Source organism: Typopeltis vanoorti, chromosome 6 (assembly GCF_054136105.1).
Source record: "Typopeltis vanoorti isolate ZY-2024b chromosome 6, IOZ_Tvanoo_1.0, whole genome shotgun sequence".
NCBI classification, from domain to species: Eukaryota; Metazoa; Arthropoda; class Arachnida; order Uropygi; family Thelyphonidae; genus Typopeltis; species Typopeltis vanoorti.
The window spans coordinates 105356952-105380705 of record NC_143554.1 but is presented as its reverse complement, the minus strand read 5'-3'; the positions used below and the strand labels follow the sequence as shown (position 1 = coordinate 105380705).

Here is a 23754-nt window from a genome sequence, read left to right as displayed (position 1 = left end):
ATGTTTATATCATATCCCCCCTTTTCACCTATCAACCAACTTTTGCAATCCATAAACCTTCAATCTATCCTCATAGGGGAGCATTCCACAGATCATTCACTATCTTGGTCACTCACCTCTGAGTCCTCTTCACCACTTCTCTTATCCCCAAAAAACCTAGGTGACCAGACATGAGCACAGTAATCCAGATGTGGTCTTATCAAGGCTTTATGAATAGGAATAATAACTTCCTTATTTCTGCTTGTTAATGTGTTTTTCAATAAACAAGTAATCCAGTGAACTACAATGGCTACTTAAGCAACATACCCTCTAAACTTCAGCTCTCTATCTACTATCATCCCCTAATCCTTGGCTTCATCAAATTCCTGGAGTACAGTTCGTCCCTCAGTGTGATACACAGCTTGTAATCTTCGTATCCCAAAATGCTTAACTTTACACTTTCTGCATTAAATTGACATCTATTATGTTTTGCCCATACTCTCAGCTTATTTAAATCATCCTGCAAGCTCTCTACTCAACTCGATTAACTATTACCCTATCTAACTTTGCATTTGAATATCTCCCTTTAAATTATTTCCTATTATCCTCCCATAGTCATTCTTCCTCCTACTTGTCATATAACAAAAAAACTCTTTGGAATTTCATTTTGCCTGTTTGACTAAATGAAATTCCAAATTTTGGCTTAAACAACTTTCTCCTTACATTCCCTCCACGACATTTTCTTTGTTTACAGCTACTTTTTAACTCCTACCCAATTAATCCTCCTGAGCTTGGGGGTGATATTGCTTCCAACAGATATCTCTTGACTATCCCTGATACACTGTGAATATACTTCCATTGCAGATCTTTATTTCATGGTACTGCTTCAAGCTGCCATCTAAGTATATCATAATCATCTGTCTTGTAGGTCCATGTATACCTCCTTCTTAACTGGAATTTCTATATGTTTTGCTACCTCTTAAGTCAAGACCGCAAGACCACTTTCCCCCGATTGGAAGCAATATAGCCAATTTAGTTAAGAAAAAGTTTTCTGATCCTATAACAAAATCCACTACTCTTGTACCCCAAGTCCCCCTCTGTCACATTCTCCTGCTTCAAGTAATTATCTCTCAGCAAGTGTATAAATTTCATTTTTTTTTCTGCCATGTGATTGTTCTTCTGTCTCCAAATTTGATGTCCCTCGTAATAATTACTCGACTTGTACTTATGCTAATATGTCGATGCATGTCTTCCAACATCCATGGCACTCCCCATAGCCAATAGTAATAACCAATTTTATATTTTGACCTATTTGCCTCAATCTCACATCAGATTGACTCAAAAGGACTGCTATCTGCACAAATGACTCCTACTCTTGTACGCTGCACTTCATCTGCTATCATCAGCAGTACCTCATCCCCTGTCTTCTCTATCCTCCCTGAAAATGCTAAATCTATCATCCCTGTAACTATAGCATATACTGTTAGCCAAGTCTCACTAATTCCTATAACGTTTGGCAAGGTTGCGCTAATCAAGGCCAAAAGCCCTCCCTCCTGTTCCTGATATTTCTAGCTTTAGTATATAAAAACAGCATCCTGTAGCCCCCCCCTCCCCAACCACCTTTACTTTCTGAAATTACTACTATATTCAGTTTTTGCTTGGGAGATTAGATTCTGCACTTGTGTATTCTCACATTCATTTGCTTCATTGGTGCCTTCACACACACACACACACACACACACACACACACACACACACACACACACACACACACACACACACACACATCTGCACAAATTTCTTTAGTTTTCTTAACTTTGCACTTCCACACTCTCAGTGAGCAAAGTCCTCTCTAGATATCTAATGCTGAATCCATTTCAGTGAAGTCCATCAGCATTGTACAAAATCTTTCTCTCTATCAACCATCTACACAACCTGCATATGGATTCATAGCTATCATCACCAACCTTCTTCTCAGTTCACCTCTATCATAGTGTGGCAGAAGACTCACAAATTTTTCGCTTCTTATTTCTTTCACATCCTGCTGAGAATGACAATGACCATGTGAGAAAAAAGTTTGGTGGTCCCATTCTACAAAGCTTTGAATGAACTATTTCTGGATTTCTGTGCTAAGATCTGGTCATTGAGATTTGAAGGGATGAAGTAAACTTGCAGAGAATGTAGAAACAGATAAGAAAAATGATATCAGGATAGTACAATCTTGATTATGATGATAGACTGAGGACATGCAACTAGCAAGTTTAGTGGATTGAAGACAAAGGAGGATATGATTGAAACATTTAAGCTGTTGAAGAGTTATTATCATATTAACACTGAGGAGATTTTTTATGTGGTAGAACGAGGGACCATACCTGAATGTTACAAAAGGAAGTAGTAAATAAAAGAACAAGAAATAAGTTTTTTGCATGGAGTGTGGTAGAAGCATGGAATGCAGTGACTGAAAGGGTGGTGAAAGTGCATACACTGGATGAGTTTAATGAGTGCCATGACAGACTTGTACTGACTAGTGTTGACCTCCCATGATGAGTCTTGTGACTCCATGGAAGTAAACGAGGGCTTTTCTTTCTCTCTTTAGTTTTTTTTTTCCCTATTCTTTTCTGCTATCTCCATCCTGAGCAAGTTCTTAACACCACAATGAACAGGGCAAGAGCAGGTAGGTTTCTTATGAACAACCACCCACTGACCTCAAATTAATCGCTGTTACCATCTACATAATTAACTTCCCACGTCGTCTATATTTTAATAGTTTCATTAGAATTTCATTTTCTTTATCTCCACTAAAATGCAAGACTAAACTAGTGTCTTTATTTTCATCTTCTGTACTGTCATGTTTTGAAACAACTTTCCATTAAAAGTATTCCTTAAATGTATTCCATATCATGAAACATTAATAAGATTATATATATATATAATCTTATTAATATATATATATATATATATAAGATTTTGATTAAGATATTACATATATATAGGATTTTGAAACATTTAAGTAGAGATACTAAAGAAAATGTAAAATTAAACACTGAATTGAAATTAGAAAAAAAAAAAAATAGCAAATGCCTTTTTTTATTCCCGTATATAGGGAGTAGGCGAGGCTGTTTAGCCCTATCTAACTTTTGGAGACTGAGTGGGCAGTTCAATTTCCATTGGTACCCAATCAGAGATAGCTAGCCCAAGGCTCTAACTAATTAACAGGCACACAGTGAAGAGAGATGGCTCAACAAGTGCCGCCATCTCATGGTCCCTAACACTTATATTTAATGTCTGAAATAATGTGGGTTTTACGGTCGATTTTCTTAAGTTTACGGGATGAGAAACCCGAGTTTCCAGGAGAAAAAACCCGCTTGCCCGTGCCAGAGATCGACTAACTCAGGAACCGGTCCAAAAAAGGCTTAGAAAAATTCCTTCTAGTCACAGACTAGATTCGAAACCAAGAAGTCTTCCTTCGTGCGATTAAGCGCAGTGGTATGCAAACGCCACATAGAAATTAGAAGAATTTCTAAATTTCTATACAGAATTGTGGACAGATAAATATTTAAGAAAAAATAACTGGCAAACATTTAACGAAAATGAAATAACTAAAGAAGAATTAGAAATTGGCCTGAAAGAAACAAGAAATGGAAAATCACCTAGAGAAGATAAGTTAGCTTCAGAATTATATAAATATGCAGGAATAAGGTTCAAAGAAAGACTCCTATTATTTTAAAATAAAATCTGTTCAACAAGTAACCCACCAATAGAATGGAAAAAAGCAATTGTGATCCCTATCTTAAAAAAAAAAAAAAGGTAGTAGAGATGACCCTAAAAATTATAGAAGTATAAGTATTCTAGATTCCTGTTACAAAATACATAATAGAATTTTAGATAACAAACTAATAAAATATTCTGAAAACTTTACTTTAGAAGTACAGAATGGATTTAGAAAATGACGATCATGTATAGACCTGGCCTTTTGCCTAAAATTAATAATAGAAAAAAGAAGAGAATACAATTTAGAAACACATATTACATTTATTGACTTTGAAGAAGCATTTTATTTAACATATTAAAAGAAACACAAATATCAAATAATATTCTAAAAGCTATCATAAGTATATATGAAAATAACCAAATACAAATAAGATTAAATTATGAACTATCATGTATGAGAGAGATAAACCAAGGAGTCCGACAGGAATGTCCCCTTTCAGCAACTCTTTTTAATATTTAGTTAAATGAAATAATAATAAAATGGAATAAAAATTCCCATCAAGGTATTCAACTTTCTCCTACTGTGAACTTAACACTCTCCTTTTTGCTGATGACCAAATAATAATTACAGATTACGAAGATAACTTACAGAAAGATATTTTAAATTTCAATGAGATAGCCAAAGATTATGGAATGATAATATCAGCAGAAAAATCAAAAACAATGGCCTTTAAAGGACAAGATTCAGTAAGAAAATAATAATAGGTAACAAGATTTTAGAACAAGTGAATTCATTTAACTACATAGGATGTATGGTTCCATATGAAAATGAAAAAGATATAAACCTAAAAATTGTGAAATATTTAAAAATAACAGGTGTAATTAACTCTATATTTAAACCTAACTTAGTTCACAAAGAAACAAGACTAAAAGTATACAATATGTTAGCCCTATCAGTTCTATTATATGGAAGTGAAATCTGGATAATAAAACAAAAAGACAAACAAAGATGAATAACAGCTGAAATAAAGTTTATGAAAAAAATTGCAAAGTATACTCTATTTGATTAAAAGAAATTAAGAAATTATGAAAGAATTAAACCAGGAATCAGTAACAGAAAAAAACTGAAAAAATATAAACATAAACGGATTGGTCGAACACGTTGAAAGAATGAAAACAGAAAGATTACCAAAACAAGTCTTAAATTATAAACCATTAGGAAAAAGAAAATGAGGTCATTCTCTTAAGAGATTTAATGATGACTTTTAAGGCCAGAACAGGCCATTCTAGGCCTAAATCCTTGACAAGCATGATGATGATGATGATCATTTAGCACACTAATATCATGAAGGAGGTAAAAAGTAAGTCAAGCGAATGTCCTACAAAAAATATGGAGAAATTAAAATTAAGGAGAAAGGTGACCGGCAGGCACATGAACGGTATAAAGCGCAGGCCAGAAGGGTGACGAGTATGGTAAGAAAAGCAAAAAAGGATTACGAAAGAACATTGGCCATGCAGGCTAAAGAGAATCCTAAACAGTTTTTTAGATATGTAGCAAGTAAAAGGAAAATTGTACATGGCAGAATGATTTTAAAGAATGCCAATGGTAGGGAGGTAACTGAATCAGTTGAGATAGCTGAGTTACTGAGTGAGCACTTTGCAAGAATATATCATCCAGGTGGTGACATTGCAGAAACGAATAAACCAGTAGATTATACAGGAATTGTGGTGAATGAAGTGGAGGTGAGTAGTCTATTGCATAACCTCAATGTCAATACATCTGTTGGGTTGGATGGTATACCAGCTCGTGTAGTACGAGAAGCAGCTAATGAATTGTCAGTACCCTTGACCATTTTGTTTAACTTGAGTCTCAGGTCTGGGTTAGTCCCGAGCGGGTGGAAGGAGGGGAAAATAGTTCCACTGCATAAAGGTGGTTCCAAGACCGCTGTTGTAAATTACCGACCGATTAGCATATCAGGAATCGTTGTCAAGGTCTTGGAGAAATTAGTCAAGAAAAGAATACAGGATTGGATAGATGAAAATGGGATATTGTATGGGGGACAACATGGTTTTGTGAAGGGTAAATCATGCCTCAGTAACTTGCTCACATTTTATAACACAGTGACAGCTGAACTGGATAGGGGTAATGGGTTTACAGTGATACTACTGGACCTTGCCAAGGCCTTTGACAGGATACCACATGGAACCCTAATCAGTAAACTGGAGCAGATGGGGATAGATATAGGGTTGGTAAGATGGATAGGAGGGTGGTTGAAGGAGAGATACCAGAGAGTAGTTTATTCAGGAGTGGAGTCAAAAAGACGTCTTGTGACTAGTGGAGTGCTGCAGGGCTCTGTTCTTGGACCACTGCTTTTCAATTTGTTCATCAATGATATTGGAAAGGATTTGAGAGGAAGTGTTCACTTGTTTGCTGATGATGCAAAGTTGGGTAGAGCAATTGTGAGTGCACAGGATGTCAAAATTTTACAGGATGATTTGGATAGTTTGGAGGACTGGGCTAGGAAAAAATGGATGTCAGTTTAATGTGGCAAAGTGTAAGGTTATGCACTTTGGGGTGAAAAGAATAGCAGCAGTATATCGCATAGGTGGAACCGTACTCCAGGAGATTGATGAGGCCAGGGATTTGGGAGTGCTGGTGGATAGGGAGTTGAAGTTTAGGGGGCACATTGCAAAAGTAACTAAAACAGCTCACCAAATCACTTGGCTTATGAAAAATACTTTAACATGCAGAGAGAAGCAAGTTGTTGTTCCTCTGTATCGAGCCTTGATAAGACCCCATCTGGACTTCTGTGCCCAGTTATGGGCACCAGGGTTTCTTCGTGATGGGGAGGAAGTGGAGAGGGTCCAGAGACGAGTGACCAAGATGATAGCAGGTCTGTGGAATAAACCTTATGAGAATAGGTTGAGGATTTGTGGGTTGCAGAAATTGGACGATAGGCGAAGGAGGGGTGATATGATTGAGACATTCAAATTACTGAAGAGTTTTTATAAGATTGATCCAGAAGATATTTTTGAAAATATGACTGGTGGTGGGAGGACTAGGAGCCATGCATGGAAGCTGGGCAAGAGCGTGGTTGACAAGGGTGTTAGAGCTAGGTTTTTTACTTGGAGAGTGGTGAATGAGTGGAATAAGCTTCCAGAGTCTGTTGTGGGTGCTACGACCGTGAATGAGTTCAAGGCAAGATATGATAGATACTGTGTGAATGTTGAATAGTTGTTCCAGACATGATGTTAGGGCCTCCCTCGATGAGTCTGTCGACTCCTTGGAGTTTCCCGGAACAATAATAATAATAATAATGTATAGCAGAAGTACTCTAGAAAGAATGCAAACAAAAATAAATCAAAAACAGAATGATAATACAGTGAATTCATATAAATATTTGAGACAAATCATTATAAGTAACCATAAACTTGATAATGAAATATCATCTACATACATCCGTATTTTTTTAAGAGTATAAGGATAAATTTAAAGATTTACTACGTTGTGTTTAAAAAGGAACATTTACAGCTTGAGTGTAAATTCTCAGTAATAATATAGTGAAAACTTGGATTCTCGCTATAAGACAGAGAGACTGACAAAGTAGTGGAACATGAAACCATACTGAGATAAGTTAGATAAAAAAAGTAGATAAGGAAACAAAGGTGATGGATAACACCATAATATAAAATGCAATAAATGGTGATGGAGAACATGTAATGAGAATATCTAACAAGAGATGGACAAATGATTTGAGAACAACAATTCATTAAGAACAACAGAAATGGGTTGTTAAAGATACCAAGCAATTTTATAAGCTAGGTTTTTAATCCTTTTTCCCAAGTAAGCAAACAGACAAGTAAGTCAAGTTTGCTTATTTGGGAAAAAAGGATTAAAAATCTAGCTTATAAAATTTTCAACAGACACCAAGAACTGGGCATTAGAGACCAATAGGATGGGACAATGAGATAAAAAAATACAATGGACAATTATGGAGTTGAGTGTTCATACAGCAGTGGATTGAAGAAAGTTATTAATGATGATGCTTAACTTGAAAACACTGAAGTTATGAATATAACACAGAACACTAAAATTATTCATAAATACTCAATCTCAGAATAAGATAAAGGTAAATGGATTCCTGAAATGCAGAATAAGATAAATAGGGCAGGTGTCTAGCCATTACTTGGCTGAATTCCTTGAAATGCTTGAATGCTGTATGTTCTAATCATGTTTTGCAGGTGGGAAAAAAATCTAATTTTTTTGAATAAAAAATGCTTTCCCTCTAAGTGTAATCCTGATTCTAAGCATTTAAACTTTTTTTTCATGCTATAAACTGGTATAAAAAATCCACTCGAGAGGACCTGAAGCTTAGTCATTCTAATCAAAAGGCACATTCTGTATTGAAAATTACAGAAATGTATATCTGTGAATCTGTAATACAACAAGTATTATCTTTGATGGACAGTATGGATTTGCTAAAGGAAGGTGATGTTTTAGTAATCTACTTACTTATTACAATAAAGTGACTGCTTCCATGGACAGAGGAGAAGGATACACAGTAATATACTTAGATTTTGCAAAGGCTTTTGATAGATAACTGCATGATAAGTTGATAGTCAAACTGGAGTGGATGGGGTTGGATATTTGATTGGTGCATTGGATAGGAGACTGGCTATCTGATAGGTATCAACAAGTGGTGTATGGGGAGGAGTGATATCCAGGAAAAGGAAAGCTACTAGTGGTGTGCCTCAGGGGTCTGTTTTAGGGCAATTGCTGTTTAACTTGAATATTAATGATATTGGTGAGGTTTTGGATGGAGATATTCAGTTGTTTGCAGATGATGATGCAAAGTTGGGATGAACCATGAAGAGTAGAGAAGATGTTGTTGCCTTACAAGAAGACTTGTATAAATTGAGTGATTGGGGATGTGAGTTCAATGTTGCAAATTGTAAGGTTTTAAAATTTGGAAAACAAAAATGGGATGCATGGACTATTGTGCCCAGATTTGGTCACCGGGTTTTCAGAAGGATGAAGACATGTTGGAGAGGGTCCAGAGCCGATTGACTAAAGTAGTTTCTAACCTCTGGAATGTCGAGTATGAGGAAAGATTGAGAAGATGCAACTTGCAGAATTTGGTGGACTGGAGGAGGAGGAGAGAGATATGATAGAGACCTACAAGTTATTAAAGGGTTGTTATAGGATCAATGTTGGAGAAGTTCTACAGAAAATAGTGGGAGATCAGAGGAGAACCACAGATCATCCCTGGAAGCTGTATAAGGAGGGTGTGAGTAGGGGAGTGAGAAGGAAGTTTTTTAATGCAGAGTTGTGAATGTCTTGGGTAATAATAATAATAATAATATCTGAAATTACTGTATTCAAACTTCAGTGATTCTTTATGAGAAAACTGCTTACCTCCATCATATTTTTAAAAATTTCTTCTTTGTTTGATATTATTTTATGTATACAGTACACTGCATATTTTGCATGTTTAGTTGTTCCACTTTCAATGAAATTCTCCAGTATTGGTAACAGACGCCTATTAAAAAATAAATAATTAGATAATACACATACATACATACATACACACACATATACATATATCAAAAAGGAAGTAAATTTCTCAAATCTTAGGGATAAAATCTTGAATGTTTAAAAAATATGCTCCACTATTAAAATTATTTTCATCCAATGAATAAAGAATTAAGAACTTATATAAAGCCAAATTTATTTAAAAAATAATTTTCTTTCATGCAAAGATATCTAATTAGAATGTCATTGATGAATGATGACTACAGACTACTTCATGTGCCTTACAGATTACTACAGTCTGCAAGCACATGAAGACTACTAACCATAGTCACTGTCTGTAACACTAATGCTTCCAACAGATGTAAATGTGTTTTATCCTTTAAGGAAAATGTGATTTTATGTAAATGTGGGTGCCACATTAGAATCTGATTTCAGAATTTCTGTATCATTAAACGTTTGTATAAATTTCTGTCTATTAACTTGACAAGAATCTATACCTGACTGTTAGACTACATAACTCTCAAGGTAAAACATAAGTTAACACCATTTCACAAGAAAATTGGTGAATGGTTGTTGAAAGTTGCTGTTGAAAAGATCAATTTTATTTTTGCAGTAAAGCATGAGTGGATTTGCATTTTGGTTTAGTTTTGTTTCACAGCTTAGTGTAAGTGAATGATTGTGAAAATTTGTGTGTTTCAAACAAACTTTTATTTTTACTATTTTTGAACCTTGCAGTGAATGACAACAAAATGGTGGTAGGATCAAAATCACCGCATCGCAAAAATCAAATGTAATTATTCAAGTGGAATTTTCGAGAATGGTTTGTTGACATGAATGCAACATGTATACGTGGCAGAATGTGGAGAGACTGAACAGGAGAGAAGACAGGATATGAATATGTCGAACGTGTGATGTTCTGTTGGACTATGAGTTATCGGTAAATGTGAAACTGCCTGATGGAATTAAAGCATGTATAATCATTATTAGTCCGCGCGGTTAGCCTAGTGGTTATGCGCTTCGCAACCATATGCCTGGGGAAGGAGTGTCCTAGGTTCGATTCCCGTCGGTGACGTGAGGAGCTGAAGGATCTTCCTCAGCCATATCCAAGTTAGCCAGTCTTGGGCGTGGACAGCAGGGTTTTTCCCCCAGTTTATTCTGGGGTTTTTCATCCTGCAAAGCAGACAAAACTGGCTTTAAGAACTTAACACTACAGGCCATAGGATATACCCGGGCATAGGGCTGACCACCTTATCCTGTAAACGGATTGAGGTCCGATGATCAATGGACCCTCGACACCGCAAGGTAAAAGAGGGTATAAAGAAGATGAGATGAGATGAGATAATCATTATTATTCGTGACCCCCCCCAAAGGAGTCCGAAGATTCATCACGGGAGGACACCCACTATACAACTGTCTGCGCCACTAACACGAACCTCTACTACCAATCATCTCCATCAACGGCATCTGTAGCCCACCACAATTAGTATTTTTGTCTGTAAATTGCGTGTGTTCTAAAGGGCCGATTTGTCTGTATGTGGGATGAAAAACTCGAGTTTCCAGGAGAAAAAATCCTGCTACCTCCATATGAGATCAGCTAACTCAACCTTCGATTGAAAAAGTCCACATAAAGATTCTTCCCGTCACAACGAGAATCGAACTTATGCCCATTCCAACTGAAGGGCGCAATGTGCCATCGTTCTTCCAATTGCGCTACAGAAGAATGCATAATTGTGGGAGCAAATGACAACATTAGTCATGAAACAGAAGTAATTGCAGGAACAGGTGATTGGATAAATCAAGGGATGGAAGCAAGTGGGACTATAGAAATGAAAGAAAGTATAGCTAAAGAAACGAAAGCGAGTGACACTGTGGAAACAAAATAAACGAATGATAGACTGACATATAATTTAATTGCCAGGATGCAAGACTAGAAAAATGAAATGATCAGGATGAGAATGGATATCAGGAGGCATGTCGAGGAGAGTGAAAGATAACAGTGTAGTTGGAAAGGTAGTTGGTGTGTTGCCTATGAATGATAATGAGACAGAAAGTAGGGTAGGGATCATGACTGGTATAATCATGAAAGTGACTATATTAGAGTCACTTTCATTTGGGGGAAATGAAATGCATTTGGGGGAAGGATGGAAATGTACAAAAGTGACAGGCTGCATTTAAACGGATTTGGTGCGAGTCCATAAGAGAGACTGTTTCTGCAAGGAGGAACAATCAGTGATGTGAGCAAGAGAGCAGAGGAAATAAAAGATAATACAAAACATTAGGAGAGAGTTACTGGTGAGAATGAAGTGATTGTAAATGAGAATAGTAGTACTGTGACAGAATGGGAATGCAAGATGGACAGGGAAATTGCTGGAGTCAGGGTGGACAGAGAGATATAAGGAGCATGGATGTTGGAAGTAGTAGTGAATATGTGTATGAGGATGGTCAGTATGGGAATGGGATGGCTTCATCCAAACAGTAAGTTTGGATGTACAGGGTGTAGTTGAGTCTGAAGAGATAGATAGGATGATAAAGGCAATAAAGAATGATTAGGTGTGGGGAAAATCACAACCTACAAGTGGTATGGACAGAACCAGTTATAGACCTAAAAGTGAATTGCTGTGTTTATTTACAAATGCCAGGAGTATTAGAAATAAGGGAGTTGAAATGGTTTTGTTGACTGAGTTTATTCACCTGAAAATAGTTGGAATTATTATTATTATAATACAGTCACCTGCATGGAGTCCAAAGACTCATCGCAGGAGACCCAATCTATCCAAATGAGCTATCATACCTCTCCTTGAATCCATTAACAGACAAAGCACTCACAAAAATTTTTTCCTATCAACCAACATCTGCAATCCATACACCTTCAAATCTATCCTCATATGGAACATTCCACAGACCACTCACCATCTTGGTCACTTGCATATGAATCCTCTTCACTGCTTCCTCATCCCCAAGAAATCCAGGGGACCAGACTTGAGCACAGTAATCCAGACATGGGCATATCAAAGCCTTATAAAGTCTCCTACCATCATGCTGTTAGATCGTGAATGAGGCCTGCCTCTGCTATACAGACCCCCCTTGTTCAGGATCTAACAAGAACGGAGCCTAAATAAAGAAAATACCTGTACTGCTGGTGAAAATTGTACTAGAAAGAAATAAGGAAAGGGGATGAAGTGTATCATATAATTGTCTATTAAGTGTATATCTATTCACCCAATGGAGAGGAAACATTGTAAAATATTAATATGTATGAATTAAAAGGGAAATATTTGTGTGTAAATTGGGAGTGGAAAATAATATGTGTAAACAGAAACAGAAGAATAATATGTGTAAGTCGCAACAAACAAGAAAAAGGGGAATATTGACAATCAACCCAAGGACAGATTCTATGAAACTGTGCATGCCACAGTGATGATTAAGAGCCACAAGGTCATGACCTTGATAAACGCATTGTTGAACCTACAAGCAAGATTTAGCAAATTCTCTGGGAGGAGCTCTCTCACGGGTTCGAGATGCAAGTCTTCGATGTGACAGTGACTCTAAGCTGCAGGAGAAAAAGGGATGGTCGGAAAATTGGGAGAGTGGGAGGAAGAAGATGAAAGAGGTATGACGTGAGAAGGAGGTCCAACAAAGAAAACCTCCAAGCACAGACAGACGAAAAATAGGCTCTCGTGTAAGTTACAGAAGTTCCAGACAAGCACCTCAGATGTTTCCCAACGACACCGAAAATCCAGTGCACGTCAATCCATGAGATGGGAAAGCAATCTGCAGAGTGAACAAAGGTCCAACCAGGATATGCACGTGCCTCGCACGTGGTGATTGAGTGAGACTGTATGCTGCAAGAAATGGTAAAGTAATTTTGATCTACCTATTGTGTTTGAGAATGACCGTGACAAAAAGGGGAAGGAGTGATTAAGTAATATTAAGGCTAGAAAAGGGCACGACTGCAATCTCCCCAAAATCCGGACACCATCCTGCCTGATTAGAGTCAAGCAGGATAGTTATCTAGATCAGGGAAAGGGCCAACAGTTTATTAAGATAGACAACTCTAACTGGTACAGAACAAATAAATTTCTTAGAGTTCGTGACCCAGGGAGAATTTTAGGATCCCTGGCCACAAGGAAGCAAATTGATAAGTCATATTCAAAATTAAGAACCAACGCTCACGAAGCACCAGTTTAACAATGCTCTTCAGTTTTGCCTCTTGTAACAACTCCTTTACATCCTTACTCAGAGAATACTTCTCACCTCTCAAATCATTTGTACCAACCAAGACAATTATTTTTTTCTTCGAGTTACTTTTTTGCATCCGCATGGCATGACTAATATTGTGAATTTTTGCACCTGGAAAACACGATTTCATCACACTTTCGTTAAGTACTCTCCTGATCATTCAGTCTCCATACATAATTTTCTCCTTAACTTGTTTGTTCAGTCGGTCTTTATTATTCCTTCAGACTGCCTGCTTCTTTCTCTTTTCAGCCCCGCTAATCTCTTGTGCTTCTGCAATTTTTCAATTTCGCGCTTCAATAAGTGAAAAATAGTTGGATAACGATATCCTCACGAGAATAAAAATGGAAGGGTACAATGTTTTACACGAAGACAGAAAGGACAAGAAGGGAGATTAGTAGTACTGTTGATGATAGAAGGCAAATTATAACCATGCAAAGGGAGATGAGAGATGTAAATAGCGCTAATAATTATAAGTCAGTATGGTGGGAGATGTAGGTTGACAGGAAGAGATATTTAGTCAGATGCTGCTATAGGACAAGGAATGTGGAGGGTGGTGATGAAGAAATGTATAAGCAATTGCAGTTAGTGAACAAAAGAAAGGTGATTATTATGGATGATAAGCATTTGGGAATAAGGAAAATGAGTTTCTTGAGACAACTATTTTAAGCTATATGTAAAGGAAAGAACACAAGGACTGAGAGCATTAGATCTGCTCGATATGATTACGAGTGTAATTTCGCACTTTGCTTAAGTTGGTGAGAGAGAGATCATGAAGTGATCATTTGAGTTGTAGCTAGCCACAGCCCTTTAATAAGGTTCTTACAATAATGTGGAATTACAAGGCTGACAATTATGAAAAGCTTAGGAGATATCTTTGGGCTATAGCATGGAATGAGGCGTTAAGTTGGAGGGAGACAAATGATGTGTGGGGAACTGAACAAAAGATATTTAACAAACTTGATGTGTAAATGTATTCCATTCGAAACATGAAATCTGGAAGCAGCACAAAATGAATAATGGCAGCAATCAATTGTATGAGATGTATAAAGAGCAGGCCAGGAAGTACTCAGTTGGTAAGACATCCATACTACTGTATGAACAGAAATTAGCAAATCAGGCCAAGAAAAATGTTAGAGAGTTTTCCAGGTATGTGGTAAGTAGAAGGAAGAATGATTATGGTAACATGATGTTAATGGATGAAAATAGTAGAATGGTAACTGGCACAGAAGACATACAAGGTATTCAGTGAACAATGTATAAGGGTGTTTCATACTCATCAGGGCGAAATCACGAGAAACTCAAGTTTAGAGGACAAAGGAGAAGATGGCTTAATTGTGAATGAGAAGGTGTGTCCAAACAATTCATCACAGAAAAATTCATCGAGCAAACTATTGATCGCTGAAAATGTTATTCGCTAGAAAATTGAAATGATTGCATTGATACCGATATATAAAAAGTAAATGCAGTGCAAGATAAATTTCACAAAATATAATTTATTATGTATTAGTCTGCTGCTAGCCAAGTGGCTGGTTGCTTCACAACCATAAGCCGGAGAAAGGAGTGTAATGGGTTCGATTTCCATTGCTGACATGAGGAGCTCAGGATCTTTCTCAGACATAGCTAAGTTAGCCGGTCTTGGGAGAGGACTGCAGGGTTTTTCTCCCAGTTTATATGGGATTTTTCCTCCTGCAAGCAGGCAAACCAGCCTTGAGAACGTAATGCTTCTACAGACATAGGATAGACTGGGAGGCATAGGCCAACCACCTTATCCTCGTATAACGGTTGCAGTTATAAGGAATGGAACCCCTCAACAACGTAAAGGTAAAAGAGAGATAGATTTATCTATCCCAATGGCTTTAACAGGCCTTTAAGGCCCACAACCTTCCAAGCATGCTTGGATTTCATAAACGAAATACGAGGATAGAATGGTCACTCCCATGCCTCAAGGTATTCTTGGCTGTATCTCTGTGTGTTCACGGAGCCGGTTTGCCTGCTTGCAGGATAAAAAACACCAGATAAACTGGCGGATAAAACCCTACTGCCCACGCCCAAGACCGGCTAACTTGGCTATGGCTGAGGACGATCCTTCAGCTCCTCACGTCTCCAACGGAAATCGAACCTAGGACACTCCTTCCCCAGTCATATGGTTGCGAAGTGCAAAGCCACAAGGCTAACCGTGCGGACAAGATAGATCTATGCATTACTTATTTAGATTTTCATAATATTTTTTATTCTTATACAGTGAAAGTAATATTTTATTGATTGGTGAGTTTCCTAATTTCTGTTTTGTCTTGAAATGGTATAAATCTTCTTTCTTACTTTGATATTACAGATTCTGTTGATGGAATATTAATATTTACAAAATTATAATCGAAACCATTATATGAGGATAAGGTGGTTGGCCCTATGCCTCCCAGTGTATCTTATGTCTGTAGAAGCATTATCTTCTCTGGGCTGGTATGCTGTTTGTTTGTTTGCTTGTTTGTGGGAGGAAAAATCCCACATAAACTGGGGAGAAACACCCTGCAGTCCTCGCCCAAGACTGTCTAACTTGGCTAAGTTTGAGAAAGATCGTACATTCCTCACGTCAGCGACGGGAATCGAACCCAGGACACTCCTTTCCAGTGGCGGCCTGTGAACCTTTAAGTGGGGATGCTGCCTATACAAAATTCTTTTTTTCCTAATCAGTAACCAATTTGTTAATAAATAAATCTGTAGATTTATTTATTAATAAATTGGTTACTAATTAGGAAAAAAATAATTTTTTAATTATTTTGTATAGGCAGCACCCCCACTTAAAGGTTCACAGGCCGCAGTGATCCTTTCCCAGGAATATGGTTGTGAAGTAACCAGCCACTTGGCTAGCCGAGCAGACTAATACATAGATACATAAACTTATATTTTGTGAAATTTATCTTGCGCTGCATTTACTTTTTATATATAAGTATCAATGCAATTCATTTCAGTTTTCTAGCGAATAACATTTTCAGCTAATTTTTTCATCTCATCTCTTCTTCCTTATACCCTCTTTTACCTTGCAGTGTCGAGGGTCCACTGATCATCGGACCTCACTCCATTTACAGGATAAGGTGGTCAGCCTTATGCCCCGGTGTATCCTATGGCCTGTAGTGTTGAGTTCTCAAGGCCAGTTTGCCTGCTTTGCGGGATGAAAAACCCCAGAATAAACTGGGGAAAAAACCCTGCTGTCCATGCCCAAGACTGGCTAACTTGGCTATGGCTGAGGAAGATCCTTCAGCTCCTCACGTCACCGACGGGAATTGAACCTAGGACACTCCTTCCCCAGACATATGGTTGCGAAGCGCATAGCCACTAGGCTAACCGCGTGAACTAAATTGATAACCATTGTCCTTTGCCCACACTATCTATTTATTTAAATCATCCTGCAGAATATCTACATCACCTTTATCAATTGTTGCAGTCCCCAGTTTTGTATTATTGGCAAATATCTGAATATCCACCCTTAAATCTTCCACACTATTATTAATATAATTTTTTCAGTGATCAATAATTCGTACGATGAATTTTTCTGTGATGAACTTTACTCGCGATGAATTGTCCCCATTACGAATTGTCCACGCAACAAATTATCCACGCTATGAATTGTTTGTGAACCATGAGCAGGAGGTATATGAGAAAATAAATAAGCTTGAGGTCAATAAGGTGATAAGATTTGATGAAATATAACCATCTGTCCTAAGGGAATGTTTCAGGGATTTGGCAGTACAACTGGCATGCCTATTTAATGTCTTACAACAGCAGAGATTCCAAGAGAATGGAAAGAAGGTAAAACTGCTCTAATGTATAAAGGTTGTGATAAGGCTTTGGCTGTAAATTATGGGCCAATATGTAGTTGTGATTAAAGCATTGAAGAGATTAGTGAGAACTAGGATACAGGAATGGGTCATCAACAGCAGTATTTGGCATTTGATAAACTACCACACAACAAGCTGTTAAATAAACTGAAATGGATGGGTCTGGATAACAGACTAATTTGGATTGGTGACCAATTCACTGGTGGCTTTGAAATGGGTATCAGAAAGTTGTATATGGGGGTGCAGTATTCGAAAGAGGAAAGTTACTAGTGGTGTGCAACAGGGCAGACCAATAGAAGAAATCACGAATCTCATCTACGAGAAGAACAGGGCCAGGAGCTGGCCCTGATGATTAATAAGCCCTCAACAGAGCCACCTATTCAGTCTAACAAGCACTGAGGGACCATTGGAACCAACAGTAGGAAATAAAACTGCTGTACCTAAACACTGAGGATCATTCCCTATGGAAGCATCTAAACTTTTTTGATTAACTCAGAATGACTCTCAGAATGGACTGCAATCCTCTCTTACTAATCCATGGTGAAACAGGTTTGGTCTGTCATGATGGAGAGAAAGAAAGTCACTGACAGGTTAGAAAAACAGTGCATCCCAAACTATATGCATGCAGATCTAGATTTCATTAGGAAATTTCATGTTACCATACATTGGATGCACAAATATTCCAAATACACCAAACAAATGTCATGTCACCCACCGAAATAAGATAAATTTTTCTTATATTGTCATCATCATCAAATTCCTGATATATATATATATATATATATATATATATATATATATACATACTCTCAAGGGGTGTACAGGATATGATAGTACTACATGAAAAATTTACATCATTACTAACTACCTATCTACAATTTTCCTCCAAATCAGTCTGTTACCTGTCAAGACTCCAATATTATCAGGTCTTACATTTCTGTCTTCTAAGGCACTTATTACTATAACAATCCACCTATACCTGGGTCTTCCTCTGGGTCTTTTTCCTGCCAACCTGGCAGAGAACACTTGTTTTGCTAATTTTTCCTCTCCCATTCTGCTTAAGTGATCATACCACCTGAGACTACCTCTGTTAATGCATTCCTGGATGCTGACAATGTCAAGTTCTTTCCTAATATCATCATATGATACTGCCATTGATGCCATCTGTTCATGCCCCTAATCTTTCTCAGGTCTCTCATATCTGCAGTCTCTAGTCTTTGGTCAAGTGTTTTGTTTCTAACCCAGCTCTCAGATCCATAAATTAAAATTGGTTTGAACACTGTCTTGTATACAGCTAATTTAGCATTTTGGCTAATTTCTCTCTTATTCCATATAAATTTATTCAGTTTACTTCCTACCATGCCAGCTTTTGTTGATTCTGTTTTCTATTTCCATATTTAGTTTACCATCTTCACTAAAAATCATACCTAAATAGCTGAAATGTTTTACTTGTTCCACAGGTTCTCCATTCACCATACAGTTGATATTTTCAATGTTTCTGCCTATTTTCATCATCTTTGTCTTTTTAATGCTGATTCATACCATATCTATTACAACAGTTATTCAATTTAGTCAGGGAATCTTGCAGACTTGCAGCGAATTTATTTAAAAGTATAACATCATCTATATAAAGCAAAGCGCTGACATTAACATCTCCAATTTTGATATCATGTTTAACACCACTTTCCTTCATAATGTGATCCATATAGATAATGAATAACAGAGAGGATAATGTACATCCTTGTTTGACACCTGATTTAACATTAAACCACCTTCCTGTACTTCCGTCAATTCTAACTGCTGACTGACAACTCAAATAAAGACTAAGTTGACAATAAACTAAAAAAACTAAAGAACAGAAAAAGTACTGGGCCTAGATGGAATTTTCAACGCAATTATTAATGCATTGCTAAGATTTTACTTTCTGTCATGCTGGAAATAAGCTGACATAATCTTAATCCTGAATCCCGATCCTTAAGGCCGAGATTGGTAACTGAATAGATGCAGACTGCTATGCAGAAGTCATATTTCCATATGCAAGTAGCCAAAAGGTGTCACACCTTATTACTAAGATACTCTGGATTAGAGATGTATGTTGAAAGTTTTACACGTAATGGAAAGCAAAGCAGTTCCCTCAAAACTACTGCCCAATCAGCTTCTCTCCTGCTTCAGAAAGACTGTTGAACAAGTGATACTGACAAGATTGCAAAAAATTAAAAGACCAAAAAACTTCATAACCGATGAGCAATTGTGTCTTCTGCAAGAATCACTTTAGTGCACAATGAATAATGAGAGTCATGTAGGAAACAATTGGAAACAGCACACCAGTGCAGTCTTTTTTGTTGTTGCAAAGGCAATCAACAAGATTCAGCATAGAAGGCTAACCTATAAACTAATTGGCATCAAACTCTCATTTAGGCTAGGCCAGCCTTATGAGTTCCTATCTTGAGGATCGAAAGCGTTGTGTGAAACTACAAGGAATCAGATCAACTGAAAGCAGGATTACAGCAGGAACTTCCCAGGGTTCCTTACTGTCATCACCTTTATTCTTCGGTATCTATTTGGTTGACATATCCTGCATGTCTAGCACAACAATGGCGGTATATGTGTGGGTGACACACAATAGGCCCGATCCTTAAGGCCGAGATTAGTAACTGATTAGATGCAGAAGTCATATTTCCATATACAAGTAGACAAAAGGTATCACACCTTATTACTAAAATACTCTTATTTAATAAGATGTGACGCCTTTTGGCTATTTGTATATGAAAATATGACTTCTGCATTACTTCGACCTTATCACTTCTGGGTCTGGCTCTCACTGATGAGATCTCAACAAAGGTTGAAACTGGTCTGTGTAATGACTATTCCCATAATGCATATCATTATACGCCTGTAAGGATATGTGTGCATTGCATTATGGGATACTAAGGCAATTGATGTGAAGTCATTAGCCTCTATATACAAGTAACCCAGTTGTCAAGTGACTTCATGCACAAACTTTGTTTGCTTACACTTGGATAAAGGATGAAACTGAGAATATAATTTCTTGGCATCTTTAATTTAAAGGACTCTGCTTTGCATCCCATGCAGATTACATCTGCTCAAAAGCAAACAAAGCAATTGGGCAACTTTACCTGTTACTGAATGGATGCAGTCGGCTCAGCATGGAAATCAGCTGCTAACATACAAAACAAACAATATCAGACCTATACTGATATATGGAATAGCAAGCAGGGGACACATAGTGGATTAAAACTGCAAAAAATGTAAATTATACAAAATAAGTGCATCTGCATGGTGTTCAATGCTCTATAGTTCAGAAGGAATGTACAGCTTCACCAAAAGCCAAAATTCCAGATATTGCAGCTTTTCTATGCAAAACGATGCAAACATTTTTTTTTTTGAAAATTCAACCATCCACTCTAACCCATTGTATTGCCATGCAGTGAAGTATGATGACATTAATGCCCTAAAACCACACAGTGCAAGACAAGTTCTAAATAAACAAACCTAATTTGTATTTTTTCTTTCAGAAACTGATACAGGGATAAAGAACCAAAGGTTGCCATCTTGCCACAAGCATTACCTATTAACCTTAGTATCTCTTCTCGATCTGGCTTACACTGATGACACTTTAATAATGTTTGCGTTTGGGCTTGATTTAGGGAGGGGGGGTTAGAGTGGCTCTTGCTTGGTGGTAGGTTTTTGCATGTCACTGATTGGAGCCACCAATGAGAGTTTGTTGAGTTTAGGAATGATCTTTTTGGGTCACTCAGTGCTATTTACTGTAGCTCACTCAGAGTTTTTGGAGAGGTACTCACACACTATAACAGTACCTCAATAAATGTTGAAAAAATTTTGTTTCTCATCTTCTTCTTGAAAAGTCCAAAAAAGTTATCATGCCACTGTGCCATGTTAAACTTGGCTTGATTATTATTTTTATTATTATTACATCACACCTCCAGGGAGTCACAAAGACTCGTTGAGGGAGGGCATCTTCTCTACAACTGATCGTCTCACTACTCCACCAACTTTCATCATCTACCACCAATGCCATCTATCGCCGATACCACCACTAGTACTTTCACAGACAATCACAAACATCCATGCCCAAGGCAGGATTTGAACCCGCAGCCTTTTGGCTGGAGAGCGATACGCTAACCACTCAGCTAACCAGGCCAGCAATTATGTAACAAAGATGATGGCTTCCAGTATTAAAGGACAAATTTCCAAGCGTCAATGATTCAGAAATTAAAAGCTGGTCCACAAATTCATACATTTATGAATAACTGCTCTTTCTATGACATTTTATGTCACTGTCATCATAAAATTTGAAATATGTAATCTCCAGCAAAGTATACCATGACAGTACTACATTATTGCTTATGTTATTGCTAGCTTCCTATAGATACTTTTCTTCAAAATTCTTCTGTTATTTATCAAGACTCCAATATTTTCAGATCTTAAGGCACAACTAACTCCATCAATTCACTTAATCTTAGTCATCCAGTTTTTCCTTGATGTTTTGGCATCAAACACACCTTTTCTGCTGATCTTTCCTTTCCAATTTTGATAAGTGACCACCTCAGATCAGCTCTGCTCAGAGATTCCTGAATGCTAAAAATATCACATCTATTTCTAATATCTCCATTTTTTTAATATAATTCTAATCTGCTCACTCCCCTGATTTTACTCAGAACTCGAAGAAAAAACTAGGAGGACAACAAGTTATGCAGATGAATAATGGGGGATAAACTTGAAGATTTATTTATAAGTAAGATTAACATAAAACTTTGACATGTTTCACTTTTAATTGACTGACAGCATCTCCAGGAATAGAGAATACACAACAAGATCCAAAAACTTCAAACAGCTGATGATTCTTATAAAAAATATATACCATTGCTAATAAAGTAATTCCTCACTCACACATCATTTGACACATGTGCTACATTGTTGTGTAATGCACATAGATTCTTTCTGTTTAAGGTACCTTGTGAATAAATCACATCAGATTTCTTAATGAAAATGTTGTCTTCAAGTAAGTCACTACATTGAGGCAGATGGCAATCCACTTCATATTGTTCAGATAAGACACGTGCATTAAAACCTTTTTTTCTGTTTCCTGGGTGTTCTTTCTTATAGATTTCAAAACTTATTCCAGTGTCGATGATGTATACTCTGCTGCATGAACATGGAAACTGATATACCTAGGGCAGTGATGGCGAACCTTTTTACCCAGGTGTGTCAAACATCTTTTTTTTTTTAAATACTGATGTGCAATTTGCATACAAACATTATAAATTTAACTACATAATCATAGATGGTGACTTATACATATCATATTAGGCTATTTATTTAATAGGACATTGATATAAAATTTTATGAATTCATATTATACAATTAATTTAATAAAGTGAAATTACAAACTTACATTACATTTAATGACTTTTCTGTTGCTGAGTACTGGTAGAAAGTTGCTTTATAGAAGGGCTATAGCGTGTACATGTTAATGATACACAGGCAGTGCTCAAATGAATTATTTAAGAGTTGCATGTTTTCTTGTTATAAGTTATAGATATGGTATGAAGTAGTGCAGTGATATGTATAAGAAGAGCTCGTGATTGGGATAAGTTTTCTAGGAATAATTAAATATATATGTGTAATTATTTGAGTAAGAGAGGCTTTAAACGTTGTGCGCTACCAGCTTTATTAGTGTGGGGGATTTTTTTGCCAAAACTTAGTTAAGAAATTGTATTATTAGACTTAGTAACCTGCAGAAAATGGAGGCGGCATTGTCATTCCATGACTTTAAGTTAGATTTCAGTCGTTCGTTTCGTTAAGTATGAAGTCTGTTATATGGATTCTTTCGATTACATAAATGATTCGTGGATATTTGGTGAGGATGGAAGGAGGGTGTGTGCGAAGTGTGACCTGAATGAGGAATTGATGAATGCAAATATGAAATTGATGACAGAAAGTGTTAGTAGCAAGATTATTGCGGGGAAAATGAATGCACGTTTGAAAGAGAGGCGAAAAAATGTTAAAAAAATCGGTAAAAAAGAAAAAGAGCGATTTGAAAACCGTAACAGATGTTAAAAGGGACGAAACTAAGATGAAAGTGGCGGAAGATAATGTTGTTTATTATTTTAACGATATAATAGAACACAGAAACTAAGTAAATAATTAATTTATTAACTTGATGCTGATATTTCGCTGGTATTATAACCAGCATCTTCAGAGCACAAAAACACTGTTTGTCACAATACGCGAGACTAAAACAACATGGTGTATTTCAACAAAATTGTAGCAGCAACACAAAGACTAGAGTCCTGATTTTGGCGCCCTCTATCTGAAAAAAAAAAAAAAAAAAAAAATGCTATCATATATTACTAGAGTCCTAGAAAAATGCTAGTTTTTTCTTAATATGACTGTCTCCCAGATCTTCGGCAAGTT

General features: G+C 36.9%; 1 protein-coding gene across 1 annotated transcript in view; it reads right to left on the bottom strand.

Moving 5' to 3' along the window:
* The window catches only part of LOC150105771 (sister chromatid cohesion protein PDS5 homolog B-like), a 699562-nt gene that overhangs the window by 241105 nt on the left and 434703 nt on the right, over positions 1-23754 (bottom strand). The window contains exon 18 of the mRNA XM_090394553.1: positions 12352-12374. Coding sequence (XP_090250679.1) covers positions 12352-12374 — 23 coding nt within the window. The remainder of the gene's footprint in view (positions 1-12351; positions 12375-23754) is intronic.